The sequence below is a fragment of the Salvelinus namaycush genome, chromosome 2 (assembly GCF_016432855.1).
Source record: "Salvelinus namaycush isolate Seneca chromosome 2, SaNama_1.0, whole genome shotgun sequence".
In the NCBI taxonomy this organism is placed as follows: Eukaryota; Metazoa; Chordata; class Actinopteri; order Salmoniformes; family Salmonidae; genus Salvelinus; species Salvelinus namaycush.
This window is the reverse complement of record NC_052308.1, coordinates 47,147,558-47,167,245: the sequence shown is the minus strand read 5'-3', so window position 1 is coordinate 47,167,245 and position 19,688 is coordinate 47,147,558. Positions and strand designations below refer to the sequence as shown.

Genomic DNA, 19,688 nt, shown 5'->3' with positions numbered 1-19,688 from the left:
AGCCATGAATGTGCGCTTTATGTACTGAACCAGACTATGGCTGTGTCCCAATCCAAAGGCAGTATCCTTGTCGATTGGGACACACACACACAGCCTAATGGCTCCAATTGTGGGTCACCGAGCTTAGTTATCATGACTCAGCAAGTTAGAGATTTTTTTTTAACCATAAGTCACTATTAAATGTTGTTCGAAAAGCATTAGTGTGCCGTGGGGTAAGCCGTGGGTGGGAATGGAGTTCCTATAAGGAAAATACACAATAGGAACTCCGTCGGGTAGCCTAGCGGTTAAGAGTGTTGGGTCAGTAACCGAAAAGTCACTGGTTTGAATCCCCAAGCTGACTAGGTGAAAATCTATCAATGTACCCTTGAGCAAGGCACTTTACTCTAATTGCTCTGGATAAGAGTGTCTGCTAAATGATATGTAACCATTTTTAAAAATAATATTTGGTGATCCAACAGTGGGGAGTTCCTTTATGTAATGTGTAGCTGGTGTAGAGAGTCAGGCGCAGGACAGCAGAAATGAGTAATTAACGTACTTTACTCAAAAATACAAAAGAAGAACAATCACTCACAAACGAACATGGGGAACAGAGGGTTAAATAATAAACAGGTAATTGGGTGAGTGAAACCAGGTGTGTAATACTAAGACAAAACAAATGGAAAATGAAAAGTGGATCGCCGGTGACATCGACCGCTGAACGCCGCCCGAACAAGGAGAGGGACCGACTTCGTGCGGAAGTTATTCTAGTTATTCTATTATTGCTGAGTATCGTCCTTAATATGTCTGTTACGTTCCCCAGTTTCTGTGTTGTAGTTTGTATTTGAGTGTGTGTGTTTCAGGAGATGGCTTCCTGAAATTCTCCCCAAGCAGCTGATTGGTCGACTCCATGGCTAATTGGAGCTGACCCCGCCACCTCGTCAAGACGCAGCTGTCTCTAATTACCAATGCCTTCTGAAGCTATAAAAGCCAGTGTTCTGATTTTCAGAGAGAGAGAGAGAGAGAGAGAGAGAGAGAGAGAGAGAGAGAGAGAGAGAGAGAGAGAGAGAGAGAGAGAGAGAGAGAGAGAGAGAGAGAGAGAGAGAGAGAGAGAGAGAGAGAGAGAGAGAGAGAGAGAGAGAGAGAGAGAGAGAGAGAGAGAGAGAGAGAGAGAGAGAGAGAGAGAGAGAGAGAGAGAGAGAGAGAGAGAGAGAGAGAGAGAGAGAGAGAGAGAGAGAGAGAGAGAGAGAGAGAGAGAGAGAGAGAGAGATCATAGGCAGGCAGGCAGGCAGGCAGAGATCATTGCAGGCTGAGGAGATTGCTGGAGAGATTGAATGTGATATAGATAATTGCTGAGAGAGGAGGTTGATGGCTGAGGTTTATAGCATGTTGGTTGTTGGTATGTACTGTATTAGTTGTTGCTGGGAGCAGTTGGTATGTTCTGTGTGAGATTGTTGCTCAGATAGAGCTTATTTGATGTCCTTTGTTTCTTAGTTTGTTTGATATTCTGTTTCATTTGTTCCCAGGGGGGAAGGGAAAGGCCCCTAGGGAGTGCTTAGGCAAGAGGCCCGCGGGCATACATATACCTGTAGTATATTCACTGTCTAGGCACACTAGGTAAGACCTGGGCGGACCACCCCCTGTATTTTGGTTAGCGCACCAGGTGGTGCTAAATTAGGTGGGTAGGCAGGTTAGATAGGAGGGGGGGCTTTGACATTTACTTAATTTGCTTTGGTTCCGTCCAGCCCCTTTTCCCCATATTACCGTGTAAAGGAATAAAATCCTAGTAAATGGTCAATTTTGCTTTTTGTCGTCCTCTCACACCTGCAGTCCCATACCTCTTTCACTTCACGGGGAGTTGAGTTGTAGCAGGGTGTTGCGTTCCTTCTTCATAGAGGCGTGCGTAACAATGTCCCTCATGTCATGTGCTGTACTGTATGTCACCATTCTGTTGACAAAGAGGGGAATGAGTAGAATTGGCCTTCACAGTTATCTGCTGATGTAGCAGAACAGATCCCACACAACACCCTCCTTCTATTCAGTTGGGAGTGCTTCTCCTCTCTCTCTTTATCTTTCTCTCTTTCTTTACTTCATCCCCACAGCCCTTCGCTTACACTTCAGCTACTTTACAGGTGTCGCGTCGCCATCAGCATCGTGTCAATTTGACGTTCTACCTGCTACACCAGAAACCAGCCAAAATCAATTTTATTTCTCATTATTTCAATTCACAAGATAGAATGAACGCGCGTCAGCCATCGAGAATTGAACCTTGACGATTCTTGAGCTTGGACGCTGCCATTGGACTCAGAATATCAGCTTTCATTGATATCAAAGGAATCACTCCCTCAACGGCTTATGGCTGTAGTGTAGCGAGGTGGCTACTCTGCCATAGATTTATTTGATCATTTTAAAACACAATACAACCAGACATGTGGATAATGCATTTAAATTAATCAAGGATGACACAAAAAAGGTTGAAAACATATTTTCATTGAGGTCCTCTTAAATAAATGCCAAAACACAATTACAAACGTAACAGACTGAGCCTTCTAGGCATACTTGAGTTACATATATAATAATAGTTCATTATTTTCCCCAAAAATACTTGTATAGTGCTTTTCAAATAATCTCAAAAGCGCATTTAAAGGTAAAACAACAAACAAAACATTTAAATGACGAAGATTGAAAGCCTCAGTTGACTTGGGATGAAGTTGAGGCAGTTTGAGTTGAAAAGGCAGTGGAGGATCAGTGGAGGAGGCATCGATGGGACAGCCAAGGAGAAACAAAGACAGTCTGAAGAAACAGGATCGACGCTATTCAACAGCACACCACACCTGCTTCTCTGAATGGTCAGTCACTCCATTGGAGCTGCTTCTCAGGTACTGGTCCTCCATTACCAGGAATTGCTCTCTCTCTCTCTCTCTCTCTCTCGGTGCATCCGTCCTGAGTCAGTCACATCACCTGAAGCGTGGGATTGGGATCATGTTCTTCGGGCTAGGGGTTCTGGGCTGGAATTACTTGAATCAATTGTCTCATTCATCGAGCTATGTGAAAGCTCCATAGGCTCCGCTCAGCAATCAGCCCGTGGTGATCTGTACTTCCTGTTCACATGCAATTGCATTCATTATTTGATTGACTGAATCGCAATTTGGACTTTGACTCATGCGACTCATGCGAACCACCTGTAGAACATTATGTGCCCAGTATGTACTGTATGTTCAGTGTGCCAGTAAATGTAATTCTCAGCTTTAAAAGATTCCTGTTGGTGCGGGTGTTTCTCCTTCGCGCTAAGCTAGCGTGCATTTGGTTTGTTTATTTCTGCTTGGAGATAAAGGTATCTTATATTAAAGCTGGTGACATTTTCCCTGACATCAGTTTTGTTGGTATGCAATGAACAGACAAAGTACAGCGGTCTTCAAAATTCACGCTGACGCCACTCCATAGGAATTGCTCTCTCTGAACCCTCAAAGCTTTACAGTATATCATTGTTGAACAATAAAGACTTGTTTAAACTCAAAACTCTCTCTCTCTCCCTTCCCTCCAGTCTCCACATGCATCACCACCTGTAAGAAGCCGGCGCCCCCGCCCGTGCCACCCCGCACCACCTCCAAGCCCTACATCTCTGTGACGGTGCAGAGCAGCACTGAGTCGGCCCAGGACACCTACCTGGATCACCAGTCTGAGCGCGACCGCCGCAGCGAAACCATCACCAGCCAGTCTAGCCAGGCACACAGCAATTCCTCCGACAGCCTCGACAGCACGCGCGCCAACAGCCTGGCTCGGGGTGTCCCTCGGCCTATCCCCATGCCCGTCGCCACCCACCGGGAACCCCTCGCCGCCACCGTCCACCACGCCACCACCGGGACTGAGACCAATGACTCCCAGCATGAACCCCTGAGGACAGGCGCCAACAGAGGGAGCCTGACAGCAGAGGAGCCACGAGCGGACATCGTGCCCCGGAGAAAGCTCTCCTCCATAGGGATACAGGTTGGAGCGAGTCGTTACAGTTTAGTCAACGACGATATGGTATAGTCAGTGACATTACGGTAATATCAGTGACGTTACGGTACTGTCTGTGACGTTATGGTACTGTCTGTGACGTTAAAGTACTGTCAGTGACATTATGGTATTGTCAGTGGTGTTACTGTATAGTCAGTTGTGTTACAGTGGAGTCATTAACGTTTCATTAGATTCAGTAATATCACAGTATGTTTCTTAGTGTTTGAGGTAAAAAGCTAGAGTAAGTGTGTCTGTGGTACAAGTTTGGCAGTATGGCTTAGGTCCAGCACTGGACTGGCATGCAACCATTGGGCTGATGGAGGCTATTTAACCTAACCATTGATCATTTTAAAGAATAACCAAACAGTGAACTGCGCTAATTAAACATGTATTTTTCTTATGCTTACAGCTCATATGGGGCATGCTGAATTTGAATTTTGAAAAAGTGCCATCTGGAAAATGAAAAACTCAAGAGTTCTCCCCATCCTTGCCTGAGGCAAACATTATGCTTTCACTTAATTATTTAATATAGATTTTTTTTCAGACTGTCTCTAGAATGAGGCAGCTGGGGGGGGGGGGGGTTTGCGCGATGCAAATGGTCAGATCTCACAATGCCTGCAGAAGTGTTTACTGTCTCTGGAACCACATAAAAATGATATATTGTAGCAATCTTCTGAGGCGTGCAGATCGACTGCAAAACATATGACCTGGAGCACCACAAATTTTCTCCCGGAATTAACCTTTTCCAGGTGACAAATGCTTTGTATTGAAGACAGTTTTTTGATTGGTTGTTAGGTTGACTGCATTCAGGAGGAAGTCCAGCGAGAGGAGACACCGCCATTGGCCAGATTCCAGTCAATCGGAATCCAGGCGGACGACGGCTGGTAAGTGCACTTCCTGTCCCGTTTGTGACTCCCGTTCATTTCTCCTCTACACAATAAAATGCTGCCTAAATATATTCATTTCTGAGGGGCCATTTTGATGTAGACACTGAGAAAATATACATAATGTGAGAAAACAGTTACACACCTGCTATGTTGCCAAGAGCACACAATATTTACATAAGCTATTTTTTAAATGACGCATGCGACATTTGGAAGTCATTCTGTAGTTCTGTGGCGTAGTACTTGTCATGTAGTTTACAAAGTTTCGCAATATTTTGAATGCCAGGAAGTCTTTGCATGCCACACTCGGCTTCACTCCCCTTTGTTCCTTCTCTTTGACCTCCCTCCTAGTTTTCATGCTGTTTTGCAAATACCAGCTGGTTGTCAGAATTATCTCACTATTTGAATACATCTGAATGTGGCCTTTTTCAGTTGATATCTTAGACAGAGCCTAAACAAAGAGCCTCCATACCGGAATGTCCACCGATAACATACTCATTTTCAAAACACCACCTCCAAGTCCTATTTCTAATTAAAACATCAATGCTATTTATTGGCACCCCATACCAACAATTAAAGTATGTATTTTACCTCCCTCCCCCATCTATTATTATTATTATTATCCTATTCTTAACCATGGATATTCAGTCTGCCAAGTATCCATAGTATTTCCACAGATGAACGTCTATTCCCCTGTTTGGTGTTTCCTGTTCTATCACTTCAATCGGAAGGTAGCATTGTAGCCAAGGTCAGACAAAGGTCAGGGTTTGCGCTAACAGACCATTCCCCAGCCAAGCCCTTTACCCGTACACGTGATGAGTCATAGAGATAGATAGAGATCGAACTTGCCACAAAAGCCTTGCGATGGCATGTGCACTGCAATGGAGGGCTTTCACCATTTTAACGTTGTCAACTGTGTGGTATGCTCTCGATCCATCTCTATGGTTTAGGCTATATTCTGTCGACTGTCGACTGCCTCCAAGCTGAGTGCACCACCGCATCATGTCGACAAGGCAACGCTACACTGTGATCGATATCCATCTTCTGTTTTTATACCTGTATTGATCAGTAGAGGATGTAGTGCCTGCTGTTAAGAACATTCCTTGGTTTGTTTTGTAGCGGGAAAAGGCTAGGTCGTATTTTTGTCCTCTAGACTTTGTTATGGATGGTTGGCTCAGTTACAGAAGCAGTTGGGGTTGGTTTGACTTTGGTTGGCTTTTGATTGCAGGTTGGTGTTAGGTTGCAGGTTTACTTCTACTTATCCATTGTTTTGACAGAATAACATTATTAGAGATGCAATGTCTGTTTTGCCATCGATATTGATGGAGCATTGACCACTTTCTATTTTCTCACTGTTTTGTGTGTTTTTTCAGGCTCAGTCGCTCCAGTAGGATGGCCTCCAAGCAGGAGACAGACTCTGACACACAGGACCTTCCCATCAACTCGCACGCCAACTCCCACGCCAAGCCCGCCGCCGAGAAGAAGAGCATGGTCAACAGCGCCTGCCAATCCATGGTGTCGCCCCCGTGCAGCGGCCAGGTCAGCAAGGGCAACGGATCAAATCCCACCGTTGACACCAGTACGTCGCCACCTCCGCTTCGGCAGATCCTCAACCGCTCCACCACACGGTCCGACTCCTCCGACTCCTTCTCCGAGAGCATGGACCCAGCCCTGGACCCCTCATCCCTGCCCCCTCCAGACCCCTGGCTGGAGAGCGGGAACGGAAATAGCGGTAGCGGGAACCCTAATGCGGTGCCCCCTCCAGGCCCTGCCTGCCGGAGGGACGGACACTGGTTCCTCAAGCTGCTGCAGGCGGAGACGGGCCGCATGGAGGGCTGGTGCCAGCAGATGGAGCAAGAGACCAAAGACAACCAGCTCTCAGAGGAGGGTAAGACAACTAATCGTTCTATTCTTGCAGGACATATACAAACAATTGCCTACCCTAGTTACAACTATCATTGACCGCTTTCATTTGAAAATGTTTGCTCCTCTGCAGACATAATGATCATGAACCTATCAGAAAGTAGGTCATACCCTGACAACAGACTATGCTCCGGGACAAACCTCTCCATAACGCAACTCTATGCAAAGTTTTTCTGAGATGACATAATGTAGCCTATTCTTTTGGAAAGAGCCCCCACTAACATCCACATCATGCGGATGGACTGATCTACAAAGTGGTTTGACCTGAACTGACCTGATCCGAAGGTTCAAAGCCTGGAAGTAGGGTTCAACCACAGGACTCACACACAAACACACACACACACACACACACTGCAGTGGATGAGGCGGTAATGCCTGGGGTTAACACACAGACAGACCTGTTATCCCAGAATTACACTAATCTACTCTGGACCGGATTACAGACCCAGATAATATTAACGCCTCAACATCAGGCTGACACAGCACACAAGAGAGAGTAGGCCTGACACACACACACACACACACACACACACACACACACACACACACACACACACACACACACACACACACACACACACACACACACACAGTGCACAGTCCTGACACAACATCTCAGTGAAGCACAAACCAAGAACAAGCCACGGTCACGTATGTGTGTATCTGCGCGTGTACAGTGTATGCGTGCTCACATGTGCATTTCTCTCACTGTTGGCAAGATCGAGTCGACATCGAATCGGATTACTGCAGGACCATAGAAATACCTGGTTCCGCTGGTCCCTATTCTCAATGCCATAAACTTATCATCCAGTGGTCAGATTTCACCAATGCAGATGTTTGTTCTACTTATGATGCAGCAGCAAAACCATGTCATAAAGACTGGATGAAGAAGACTCAAGTATCTATAGATGCTAAGAGGGCTGCCTTTTTAAGAGAGGATAACACTGTCTGTTACATTGTGATCCTCTCGTGTTGCCCCCCTTATGGGGTCATTCTGACATGGTCATTTTGACATGGCCTTAACATCCATCTCTAGTCTAGACACCCAACATTAGCTTGGGTTCATTTTGGTAACGTTGTTGGCATGTTTTGCTGTTATAATGGAATGTTCCGGTTAAAACAGGTTGTTCTCCCTCGCAAATCCTCTTGTTTCTCCCTGTGTGACAAATCCTTTTCACAGATTCCCTTGTGTGCTAGCTTTCAATGTAGTTGTAGGGTAGGGGGATAGGGGGAAGTGTGTAGACAACCACATCTCTCTCAAGATGGTAGTGTTCTAAGTATTTACTCAGTACATGGCAGAACACTGTCTTGTTGTTTTTGAGACAGTACGGAAATGGATGTACAGTAAGACCTTATACACATCAGTAGCTATGGGAAGAGTGTATTACCATTAGCCTAGTTTGGGGTTTCATTCCTGAGTGAAACAATAGACATTCAAGGCGCTCCATTGATTAGTGTTGTATTCCAAATGCACAGCAAAGTGTGTGAGTCTTGTGTGTCTGGTCTGTCTGTACTGTCTGTGTGCCTGTCTGTCTGGTCTGTCTTGTCTTGTCTCTCTGCCTGTGTGTCTGTCTGTCTGTTTGAGTCAATCTGTGTGTGTGTTTCTTGTTATCTGCAGTGTTGGGGAAGGTCCGCAGTGCAGTGGGCAGTGCTCAGCTCCTCATGACCAAGAAATTTGAGCAGTTCAGAGGGCTGTGTGAACAAAACTTGGTAAGTATCACCTCTGCATATTCCAACTCACCCATACACACATCACATAAACAGACAGAACAATACTACCCCATGACAACAACATCAAATTACTAGACCAAACAATGTTTGTTATGCCACCACAACAACATCACATAACCAGACAAAACAACACTACCCTACAAAAACATCACCAGACAAAACAACATCACCACACTCCCAGACAAAACAATACTATTCCATACTCTACACACACATCAAATAACCAGACATTACAAAAAAGCACCAAAAAAAGAAATTCCACATCTGATCATACACACATCACATCATTAGGCAAACACATGCCACATGAAATGCGACTGAGAGATTAGCATTAGCTAAGTGACAAGCTGAATGCTAACAGGCAGTAAGGTCAATGTAAAATTAATTGTTCGGCCTTTTCCACGACCTGAGTGGTTAAGCTCCCTTAAAAAGTCGGACATGTCTCTCTGCATCCCATCATTCCACTGATCTCATGATCTCAGTACAGCGGACTCAGACTATGACAGACCCAATCAGTAGGATAAGACTGACATTCTGCAAACGACTGCATTTTGCTGGTTGCGTCCTCTTGTAGCCTATTCTCGGGGGAATTCAGTGTCATCATTGGCTGAATGTTTTACGTTCTCTCAAATGAGAACTAGACATGCAGTTATTCAGACAGAGGACCAAGAATCCATGGATGTTAACACCGTTTTTATGAATAATGATCATGTGGTCATAAAGTTCAGTGTGCGTATCATTGTAGAAAGAGGTACTGATTGTGTTCAATGAGTCGGTTGTAATGTGAGTCAGTTTTAATGCCACCATGTTGTTGAACTCGTGTTTTGCATTAATGGTTGTGTATTGAACCTTTGGGCTATGCTGTCCTTTGCTGATATAATTCTATCAAAAGGCATCTATGTTCAGAAGAAATGGTCTGACATCCAATACAACTTCTATCCTACAAATAAACTCCAATTATTTTGTATTTATTGGACAATTACCTGTTGGGATTTTTTCCCCCTATCATTACACAACATGTCCCTTTTGAAGGAGAAATGTTATTCAGAAACCAGATAATTTCTCTCAATACATACAATTTTCAGCTGGAAACAGTTAGTTCTACCATATTTTGTTGTGTTGTTTAAATCCCACAGAACGAGAATGGTCCCCCTATCTGACAATCCTGAAAGCACAACTAGCATGATTATGCCAGCGCGTCGAGCCAAAAGGCTCTGGATTGGGTTTGAAAACCAAGTCTAGTTGCACAGATGGCAGGAAACGCAAGCATTCTTATTTTTATTTTTTTTTAACATTTTAGCAGACTCTCTTATCCAGAGTGACTTACAGTAGTGAGTGCATACATTTTTCATACCGGTCCCCTGTGGGAATTGAACCCACAACCGCCAGGCTCTACCAACTGAGCCACACAAGACCCAACCATAACCAGGGAGACCCAACCATAACAAAGAATAGTCTGGTAGCGCATTAGTCACAGAACACGTGGGTCAGGTGGAGAAAACAAGTCGAAGTGTGACCGTCAAGCCGTCCGTCAGCTCTGACAGACTTAGCTTGCAGGGCAAAACAGAGTGCCACCCAAGTCACTATACAGTCAGTATACTGCTTATGTAAAGTGGTCATTCTACCTTGCGTTAAGGGACTTATTGTGCTTTTTATTTCATTTGACTTCTTAAATACTTTATAAAGCAGGGGGAAATATATTTTTTCAAGGAAGACCCCAAGACAGCGGCGTAGGTTTTTACGGAGGCACATATCAAATGGCAATACAGTAGCACACTTGAGGGCAAGGACAAACAACATCTGCACATTCCGACAGAATGATTTACACAAACTCGTTCCCGGGGTCCCCAAGGGGTGCATGTTTCGTTTTCTGCCCTAACACTACACAGCTGATTCAAATAATCAAAGCTTGGCGACGAGTTGATCATTTGAATCACCCGTGTAGCGCTAGGGCAAAAACCAAAACTTGTACCCCTTGGGGTCCCCAGGGCCGAGTTTGGGAAACGCTGATCTATTCAGTGGGACGGAGGTCTTCACTGACGTTGTGTTGTAGGACAGCTCCCTCTAGTATCAAAAGTGGACAAAGCAAGACTCAATGAATTTCAAATCTCTTCTTTATCCCTCTCTTGTTTTCTCCCTCATCATTTCCCTCTCCCCCTCTAACATTTTCACTATTTCTCTCTCTCCCCCCCCCTCTCCCACCTACTCCCCCATTTCTCTTATTTTTTTTCTCCCTCCCTCCAGAATGTGAACGCCAACCCGCGGCCCACAGCCCAGGACCTGGCGGGCTTCTGGGACCTGCTGCAGCTCTCCATCGAGGACATCAGCCTCAAATTCGACGAGCTCTACCAACTCAAGTCCAGCGACTGGCAGTCCCCTGCCGTGGCCCACTCGCCCCCCGAGCGGAAGGTACTTCCCACCCCTGCTGCCCAGTGCCCAGACTGGGGTAGGAAAGCCGCCGAAACTGGCCTCTCTCCTCCCTCCCCATCTCCCCTCTCTCTTCTCCCCCTCCCTGTGTGAGGGGAACATTTTAAAGGGGCTTCCCAGCCCAATGTAAAGGGGGCTAGAGAGAAGCCACCTCCCTTTACACATGCATGGTGTTCAATCTCAAAGAGGGCAGTTTGTTTTGAACTGTTTCTGCGCTTTCAGCCCCTCCTTTGAGCATGCATGTCGCAGGTAAAATAAATGCTCCGGTCTGAAGTCGAACTTGCATGGAAATGGCAAAGGTTGCGTCACGTCATGGAATGCGGCCTGGCTTTCGCTCTATCTTGGATGTGTGTGCACGCGCGCGTGTAGGGAGCGGTTAGTTAGTTTGATGGCTGCTGGATTGACTGTAGTGGAAATAGTATGTTTTGGTGAGTATTTGGGTGGATGTGCGCTTCAACTGCTTTGAGTTCATGCCGCGCCGTGTCACTCCTTCTGCAGTGACATTGCATTACATTCAGTGTGATTCATCGAATGGGATACACTTCATTTGAACTGTACGTCATAACAGCATCAATATGTGTTATGTCTTGTTAAGTTACATTAATATTGTGACACTTTTATGGCGTACGGCCAAATAGAGTGTGACCATTTCATGTTCTTGTCATATTATTCACCCAGGTATTTGTTCAGTGTCTACTCTGATAAAGTGTCACCTTCAATCTCCTATATTCAACATATTTTATCTGTGTTGTCCATATAATTGGCTCTGTGTCAAGTTAGCCACCTTGTACATTTTATTGTAGAAAGCTTCACCGTAATCAAATGTCCCTGTCAAAGATCTACGTTAATCAAATAACTCACAATGCTCTTTTTTGCAACCTCTGCATTACCCTCCGTTGTTTCGTTGCTTTCAGAATAAAACCTTGTATCTCCAAAACTGAAACAAACTGAAACCATGTATGAACATACATTCACGAAAGCTATTAATCAGATGCTATTTTGAATACTTTTTATTGGTCCTAAAGTCATAAAATATTACAAGTGGGGTGTTACTGCTTTTAATGGAGTTACAAGGTTTTCTTCCAACAGCAACAACGCCTTGCATCCTCTCACTCTCTCATCTCTCCCCCCTCCACCCCCACCCCCCCTCCCCCAACCCCTTCTCTCTCCCGTGTCTCTCTTTCCCATGTCTTTTCTGCCCCCTTGTGGTTGACTCCGTCCATTGTGGCCCACCACCACCAGGAGGACAAGAAAGAGCCCCCTCCTCCAGTGCCAAAGAAGCCCGGTAAGGGGAGGCCGGTGCTGGGCCGCGAGAAGAGCGCCGACTCCGCCTCGTCCACCTCTTCGGCGGAGAAGCAGCGGACGGAGGCCCGCAAGCGCCTACTGGCTGCCAAGAGGGCCGCCTCGGTCCGGCAGAACTCGGCCACGGAGAGCGCCGACAGCATCGAGATCTATGTCCCTGAGGCCCAGACTCGCCTCTAAGAGAGAGAAACTGGGATGGCAGAGGGAGAGAGGGGGGGTTGGGGTCTTCTCACCACACACAGGGTAGTCTGGTCTTAGTGGCCGCCAGTCTACAGTAGATGGAGTGAGAAACAAAGAGAGAGAGAGAACTTTTGGGCTGTAGACGATATGGGGAATGCTTGTCTCCTCTCACGAGGCTGCAATGGAAAAACCTAAACCACAGCCTTTGTTACTATTTTTAGAACTTTTTTGAGGTTATTTTATTAGGATCCCCATTAGCTCTTGCGAAAGCAGCAGCTACTCTTCCTGGGGTCCACACAAAACATGAAACACGTCATAATACAGAACATTAATAGACAAGAACAGCATACATGTAAAACGTTGCACATAGCCTACATACCAGTACATACACACAAAACTCTTGAGTATTACGCAAATTATGACATTTTTTATTGATGATGGTATTATTATTATCTCCTAAAGAAACTATATCAAGACTATTTTAGATGTACCTGTATCTTGGCTATAAGAGATCTAATATGCGGACAGAGTAAGCGTTTGTGCTTTCCAAAGCCCCTCCCTCTCCCTTGCCTTGGCCAACCCATAGTTTGCACAACACCACCATGTGGTCAAACGTACACACACTTATTCAGAGGAGCGCGCACACACACACACGCGCATCAGACCCACAGCTATCAATGTCTTCCTGGTGCTTTTTTGTTCTCATTGTTTTCTTCTGTTTTGTATGAGCCCTTGCCTGCAGTTCTAGATTCGTGAGCAGTTTCGGAAAGCAGGGCACCGAAAACTGAATTAGGAAATAGAGGATTGGGGGTATTTAACGTCAAATATCACAACTTCTATATATAAGTGAGATCTATTGAAAACATAATGTATGTTTTTGTCCAACCTTTGTTAAGGTTGTATATGAAAAAACAATCGGTACTTTATAACTGACTCAAACTACACTTACACATCAGTATTTACTGGAGTAACGTTTGAAGATCCTACTTTTCCATTGAGATGATATTGTTTTCTGCCATTTTTGGTCTGAGGATGTATTCATCAGCCAGTGTCCACAGTCCCATGACAATGGCCACACTTTGCGCTCGCATGTGTCTCCATTGGTCTGTGAATTTACTAATCGGTCCTTTTTATAAGGCACCACACAGGGGGGGGAAAAAATGACTGAAACCTGGTGGAAACGCTCCTTTAATTGTCCATGGCAAAATATTTCGCTACGTTGTTCCCTAATGAATACAACCATGGTGTAGGTATATCAGATCAATTGAATATAATTCAGGTTTTGTGGAAAACTTGCACGTAGAGGGGTTAGACAGGACCACCATTGAGAACTGTCCCGCTGGGAAAAATGTGATTGAGTTTTGTATTGTTTCCTTGTTATTTCAGGATGCTTTTAACAACGTTATCATGTTGCATCATTGTGGCTATTTCATTGAACATTTTCAAAAGTCTGCGGGTTTTATAAAGTAGGTACTTCTAGCAACTCCAGCTTGTTGCGGCAGCAATATAATTCAAAATGGTTTCTTTCCCAAACTTCTGCCTCAACTTCCCTCTCTACAATTCACCTTGTTTTTTATATTGTAAATGAGTTTGCACAGATGCTGGTGTGTTTCCCATACGGGACCACTACTCAGTTTGCATGGGAAAGTTGTGGTCAATTCCACCTCAAATTCCAGTCACTTCAACCATAATTCCATTTAAAATCTCTATAGGAGAGCAAATGAAACTAAGGCCAATTCAGACTTGAGGTTAAGCATCAAATAACTTTGACTAATGCCTGCTAAATGACAGTATTGTATTCGACTATTCTCCACACTGCACACACCCATGTAAATGGTCCGTGATTCACTGCACTGCATATTCAGTGCTACTGTATGGCTTTTCTCACATCACAGTTCCTGACCAGACGGGCTCTTCAAAAGAGATGGAGAAAGGAAAGGACACAACTCGAGGAGACTGAAGAAAGGATTAGGAGACTAGGAGAGGAAACTGCTTTAGACTATTTCAGTAGCACTGTGTGAAACCATGTTGGAAGCTCTCTTACCCCCCCCCCCCCCCCCCCCCCCTACAGGTAATAGTTTGCACTACATCTCAATTGTCCATGACAGTTTTGGAGGGAAGGATTTCATTCTTGAATGTAGAAGAAGACATTGTTTGCATTACATTTTTTTTTAACTAAGCACCCTGTCATACCACTGCCTACCACTTGTTGTAGTTTTATTTACGTTAAATATCATCCCTAGATACCTACACATTTTTGAATTGAGACAAATGATTACATCTCTATTATAGTACATCTCTTTGTAATTTCTTTGCCATCATTTATTTTTTGAAAATGCTGTTGGTACTTTAACAAAAAAAGAAATGCATTACCTTTCTGCCTGTGTGGGAAGTATAGCCATCTGGGGATTCACTCTCTCAAGAGGCCTGTAAAAGTGGGAAATGGAATGATTCCAGTCAAGTAATAACAAATAGCCTAATCTCTCATCTCACAAAACATATTAACTTTGTCAAATGAAAATATCAGTAATACATTCTTTATCTGGGTGTGAGAGATCAATACGTTTGAAATTCAATGGTATTTAATTCACCACTAGGGGACATTTATTTAAGGGTACCTGTCAAAAGTTGGTGATTTTCAAATGATGAAACCCTGATGAAGACAGCTTGCTGTCGAAAGCATTAGTGACTAAATAATTGCATCGGAGCTACTAGAGTGTGCGGCATTTCCTTTTCTCTAAAATGTTTTGCTTTCTCTAAAAGACTCCAGTGGTTGTGGGGAGACGCCAGGGGGGTGTCCCAAATGGCACCCTATTCCCTACAAAGTGAACTAGCTTTTACTTTTCAAAAGTAATGCACTGTTTAGGGAGTAGGGTGCAATTTGAGACAAATTCTATAAAAAGGCAGAGTGAACTGTATACTACCAGGGAACAGCATTTTCACAGTTGGTCATTACAAAAATGCTTCCGACCATACATTTCCAACCAGTACTGTTTTTTTGTTTTTTTTATAGCTAATTAAGACTTTTTGTGGTAGCCAGATACTGGTTCATTGTGTTTGTTTCTTGTTGTTTGACAAAACACTGAAGAATGTAGTCTCCTCCCCCTTCTCACTATCTCTCACATACTATGACCAACTGCTATTGAATGTTCTGTGTCCAATTCCACATGGTTTCCCCTTTGCTACACATGGCTAGGGCATGCAGTAGTGACAGGGAACTCTACCTACATCTTTACTATATGTCAGAGTAAACACCAATGAGTTTTCTTCCATTTCTCCTTCTCATCCCCCAACATGTTCTCCTGCACCATATTGCTAGCCACAAACACTACCTTTCCCTGCTAATTAATTAGTGGTTCTTCTGTTGTTCCAATGGCTCAGTCTGTTGAAGATGGTGCTTGCAACACCAGGGTCACCACAGGGGGACATATACAATGTGTTCACTTGAATAAAAACGACATTCACTTTTACTTAAATCATTCCAACCATATGCCTGGTTGCTTGTCAGCTAGTTGCTCCATTTCTCGTTTCTCGTTTTGGGGTTATTTTCCTCCCTACCACCACAGTGACAGAATAGCCTGAGCATCAGGCTTTGCATTGGAATGGCCTGTGTTTATTGGCCATCATACCCCCTCCTGGGAAAAGGTCGGTCTTGATTGCAGCCTATTGTTTGCTGTTGTGTGTTTGCCTGAATTGCTGATGGCCCCCTCTGCTCTGCTCAGTAAACGGCGGGGTGTCAATGGCTCTGCTCCCTCTCTGTGAATAAGTCATCTCCAGGCTTTGTGTGACAATCACTTGTCATTGGTGATTTGATTCTTTACCAGGAAGGGGGTTGGTGTGTCTGACCAGTTGTGTTCTTGGTTTGCTGTTGTGACCAATGTAGTTAGACGAGGGTATTTGTTTATCATGCTTATTCTGGACCATTCCAACTCGTTTCTCTGGTGTTTTGTAATCCAGTGCCTTGGACTTGGATTTGGACGCAATCTGTTATAACATGAGGCTCCCGAGTGGCGCGGTGGTCTAAGGCACTGTATCTCAGTGCAAGATGCATCACTGCAGTAGCTGGTTCGAATTCAGGCTGCACCACATTGGGAGTCCCATAGGGCGGTGCACAATTTGGCCCAGCGTCGTCCGGGTCTGGCTGGGGTAGGCCGTCATTGTAAATAAAATTTGTTCTCAACTGACTTGCCTAGTTAAATAAAGGTAAAAAAAAAATAATCTACATATTGGTAAGATGAGGGCAGTGGAAGGTAGGCCAAGAAAGAAGACAAGTAGGCAGCCAGTACGATACAGAACATTTTTACAAAGAATACATACTGTATAAGGAGCAGATCAGCCTATAGTGTATATAACACCAGAACGCACGACTGCAACGCATTTTGACTACACGAGTCTTCTTCAGGCAGCGTGAACATAGAGGTAAAAAGTGTTATTTGTAGCACTATATGAGAGCCTGCTAGATTGCACAAAGCAATTGATATTGTAAGTCGGTAACAGGGTAATGGTTATATGAAGAAAATAATGAAACTGACTGTATCAATACTGATAAGAATGGATGTCTCCCCCTATCACTACACTGGGGCTCCGGCCGAACCCTTCTGGCCTTCCAAAACCACTCCCAGCCACCGGTTTTCCAAGGTGGTTTCCCATCCAAGCACTAATCAGGGATAATCCTGTTAGTTTCAGAGGAAAGACAACAGAGATCTGTCAACACTGCCAGCTCTATTTCGATTTGAGTCAGTTCCTGACAGGAATTGAAATAATTGAATATGCATATGGTGAGAGTGCGAGGCAGAGAGAGAGCGGGAGAGAGGGATGGAGTGCGTCAAGGACAAAATAGCTATTACAGGATGACAGAAAGACAGTCCACTTCTGCTCTAATCTGCGTGGACACGTAAATGACAGCAACTGTCTGTCCCTGAGAGACTACGGCAGAGGCTTGTCTCATACATTTAAACAACCCACTGCTCCAATACACAAAACCCGAGGGACACACCAAGGCCAATTTCCTCAAGATGTTTCACCAATGTCCTGATTCTCTGTAGGCATGAAAGATCTTATGACAAGTGTCGAGGTGTTTTAAAACATACTGTTTTAAGCGTTTGTTTTGGAGATTAGATATCGGCTTTACCCAGGTGTATTGGATTGGTCGATATTCACAATGTCACATTTTGCTTGAAATTATGAAGCCATTGATTTGTTTAGAGGAAATCTAGTGACTAATTGACAAAGGGCAGTTGAAGTACTCTTAAACCAACAACATTATCATGGTCCCTTTGGTGTAGATTACACAGTGTATACTGACTTGATGTGTTCCGTGAAACTGCATTTGACCATGCTGTTTTCTTGCATTAAAAGTATTCACTTGATATTCTTATGAGTTGTAGGTCTGCATTGGTAGCAAACCTCACAAGGAAGAGACGTTTTAGACTGCCATATAATTAACAGCTCTTGTTTATTATAATGGTGTTTTCAAGGCTTACAATATTGGTAAAGTGTGGCCATGTTCCAATTCCTTACTGCATTTAGTGATACTGTTTGTCTTTCACACTTAACCTCCTTATACTTTAGAAGTCTTTTTCACATCACCAGTTTTGACTTGACTCATCTGTGCTGTTAGTGAGCATGACATATTAGGGTGGTCAACAATCTTTTTGGATGTGTTCACTATGGAATTCTGACTACGGGACATTTCTTGAACGTTTTTCTACATCGTCAAACTTCTAGAAGACATGACTGTCGTGGTGGACACTTGCCATTCTCACTTGGACTCACAGCAAACTAATTTCTGTGAGACTGAAGTCACTTTGAACTGATTTACAGTACATGACTCTCAAGGCTAGGATACAACAATACATTTCAGGGGGTGCCCAGATAGGGTACTCCAGGGTAGGAGTACATGTCATGCCACTCCCTGGTCCAAAGGCCTACGAAGCAAAAATAAGCCCCCTCCTGAATTGTCTGTCCACTTTACTTTGTACCCTTGGCCTACAAGGGTTGGGAGAGGGAAAGAACCAACGCTCTTACCACAGGAGAAATTAAGCAAAAAAGAGAGGCACTATAACAAACAATAATGAAATATTTTATGAAATAAGCACATATTTTATTGACTAGGATTTGTTCATTATTGATAATGCTATACAAGTTAGGCTGTATATGTCAGGGTTTTTGGTTTAGTGTAAAAGGTTGAGATGAAATGAAATTAGATTTACTATGATTCCTGTGACTATATCTACTCTGGTAACATTAAAGCATATTATGAAATACTAAATGAATTGAGTAAATTGGTTTCATGCTAAGTTGAACATGTTATGATAAAGTAATTCACTAGCCTGGTACCAGATCTGTTTGTGATGTCTTGGCGTATGGTCATTGTAACGCAGCAGAAACAGATCTGGGACCAGCTAGTAATTCCCCATGTGCTCATCAAAATCACATTCTGTTGTAAATAAGAACTAAATCTGAACGCAGAGAACCGCTTAATCTTTTACAATGTTGTAGATTTATTTATACAATTTCAAAGAGCTCATTTGTTCAAATATGTACTGTATAATGAAGAGAGAATATCATTCAATAAATTGCACACAATACTTTCTCAAAATGTTCACAATGGTTATTTTGTTCATCCTTTTTGGGTTGATGGGTGTCAGATTATTTTGATATAGTGAGTAAACCGATTACAGTCTATGATATATTTTGATAATATAGTATTTGATCTAGACCACCGAGACTATAATCTATATGAGGGTTTCTTATGGGTCGGGACCCAAAGTGGGCCCTGGGCATGTGATACATGGGTCGCGAGTTATGAGAATACATCTATAATCACACACTATTTCTTTTTAATTTGGGTCGTTGGAGGATGATTTGGGTCACAGGAGGACGTTCAATTTCTAATTTGGGTCTCAAGCTGATAAAGTTTAACCCCCTTGTTTTTTTCCCACATTTTGTTGCGTTACAAAGTGGGATTGAAATGCATTTCATTGTGATTTCTTTTTGTCATTGATCTTCACAAAATACTCTATAATGTCAAAGTGAAAAGATATTTCATTTTTATTAATTTGTTAAAAAAATAATTATATACATAACCAGTCAAATGTTTGGACACACCTACTCATTCAAGGGTTTTTCTTTATTTGTACTATTTTCTACATATAATAGGGAAGACATCAAAACTATGAAATAACACATATGGAATCATGTAGTAAGAAAAAAAATGTTAAACAAATCAAAATAAATGTTATATTTGAGATTCTTCAAAGTAGC

The 19,688-nt window shown here is 43.5% G+C and overlaps 1 protein-coding gene across 1 annotated transcript in view; it reads left to right on the top strand.

Moving 5' to 3' along the window:
* LOC120021955 (disks large-associated protein 4-like) overlaps positions 1 to 15,892 on the top strand; it is a 49,857-nt gene extending 33,965 nt beyond the window's left edge. The window contains exons 6-11 of the mRNA XM_038965755.1: positions 3,521 to 3,963; positions 4,771 to 4,859; positions 6,233 to 6,747; positions 8,401 to 8,492; positions 10,758 to 10,922; positions 12,186 to 15,892. Coding sequence (XP_038821683.1) covers positions 3,521 to 3,963; positions 4,771 to 4,859; positions 6,233 to 6,747; positions 8,401 to 8,492; positions 10,758 to 10,922; positions 12,186 to 12,422 — 1,541 coding nt within the window. The 3' untranslated portion in view covers positions 12,423 to 15,892. The remainder of the gene's footprint in view (positions 1 to 3,520; positions 3,964 to 4,770; positions 4,860 to 6,232; positions 6,748 to 8,400; positions 8,493 to 10,757; positions 10,923 to 12,185) is intronic.
* The last annotated feature ends 3,796 nt before the right edge of the window (positions 15,893 to 19,688 follow it).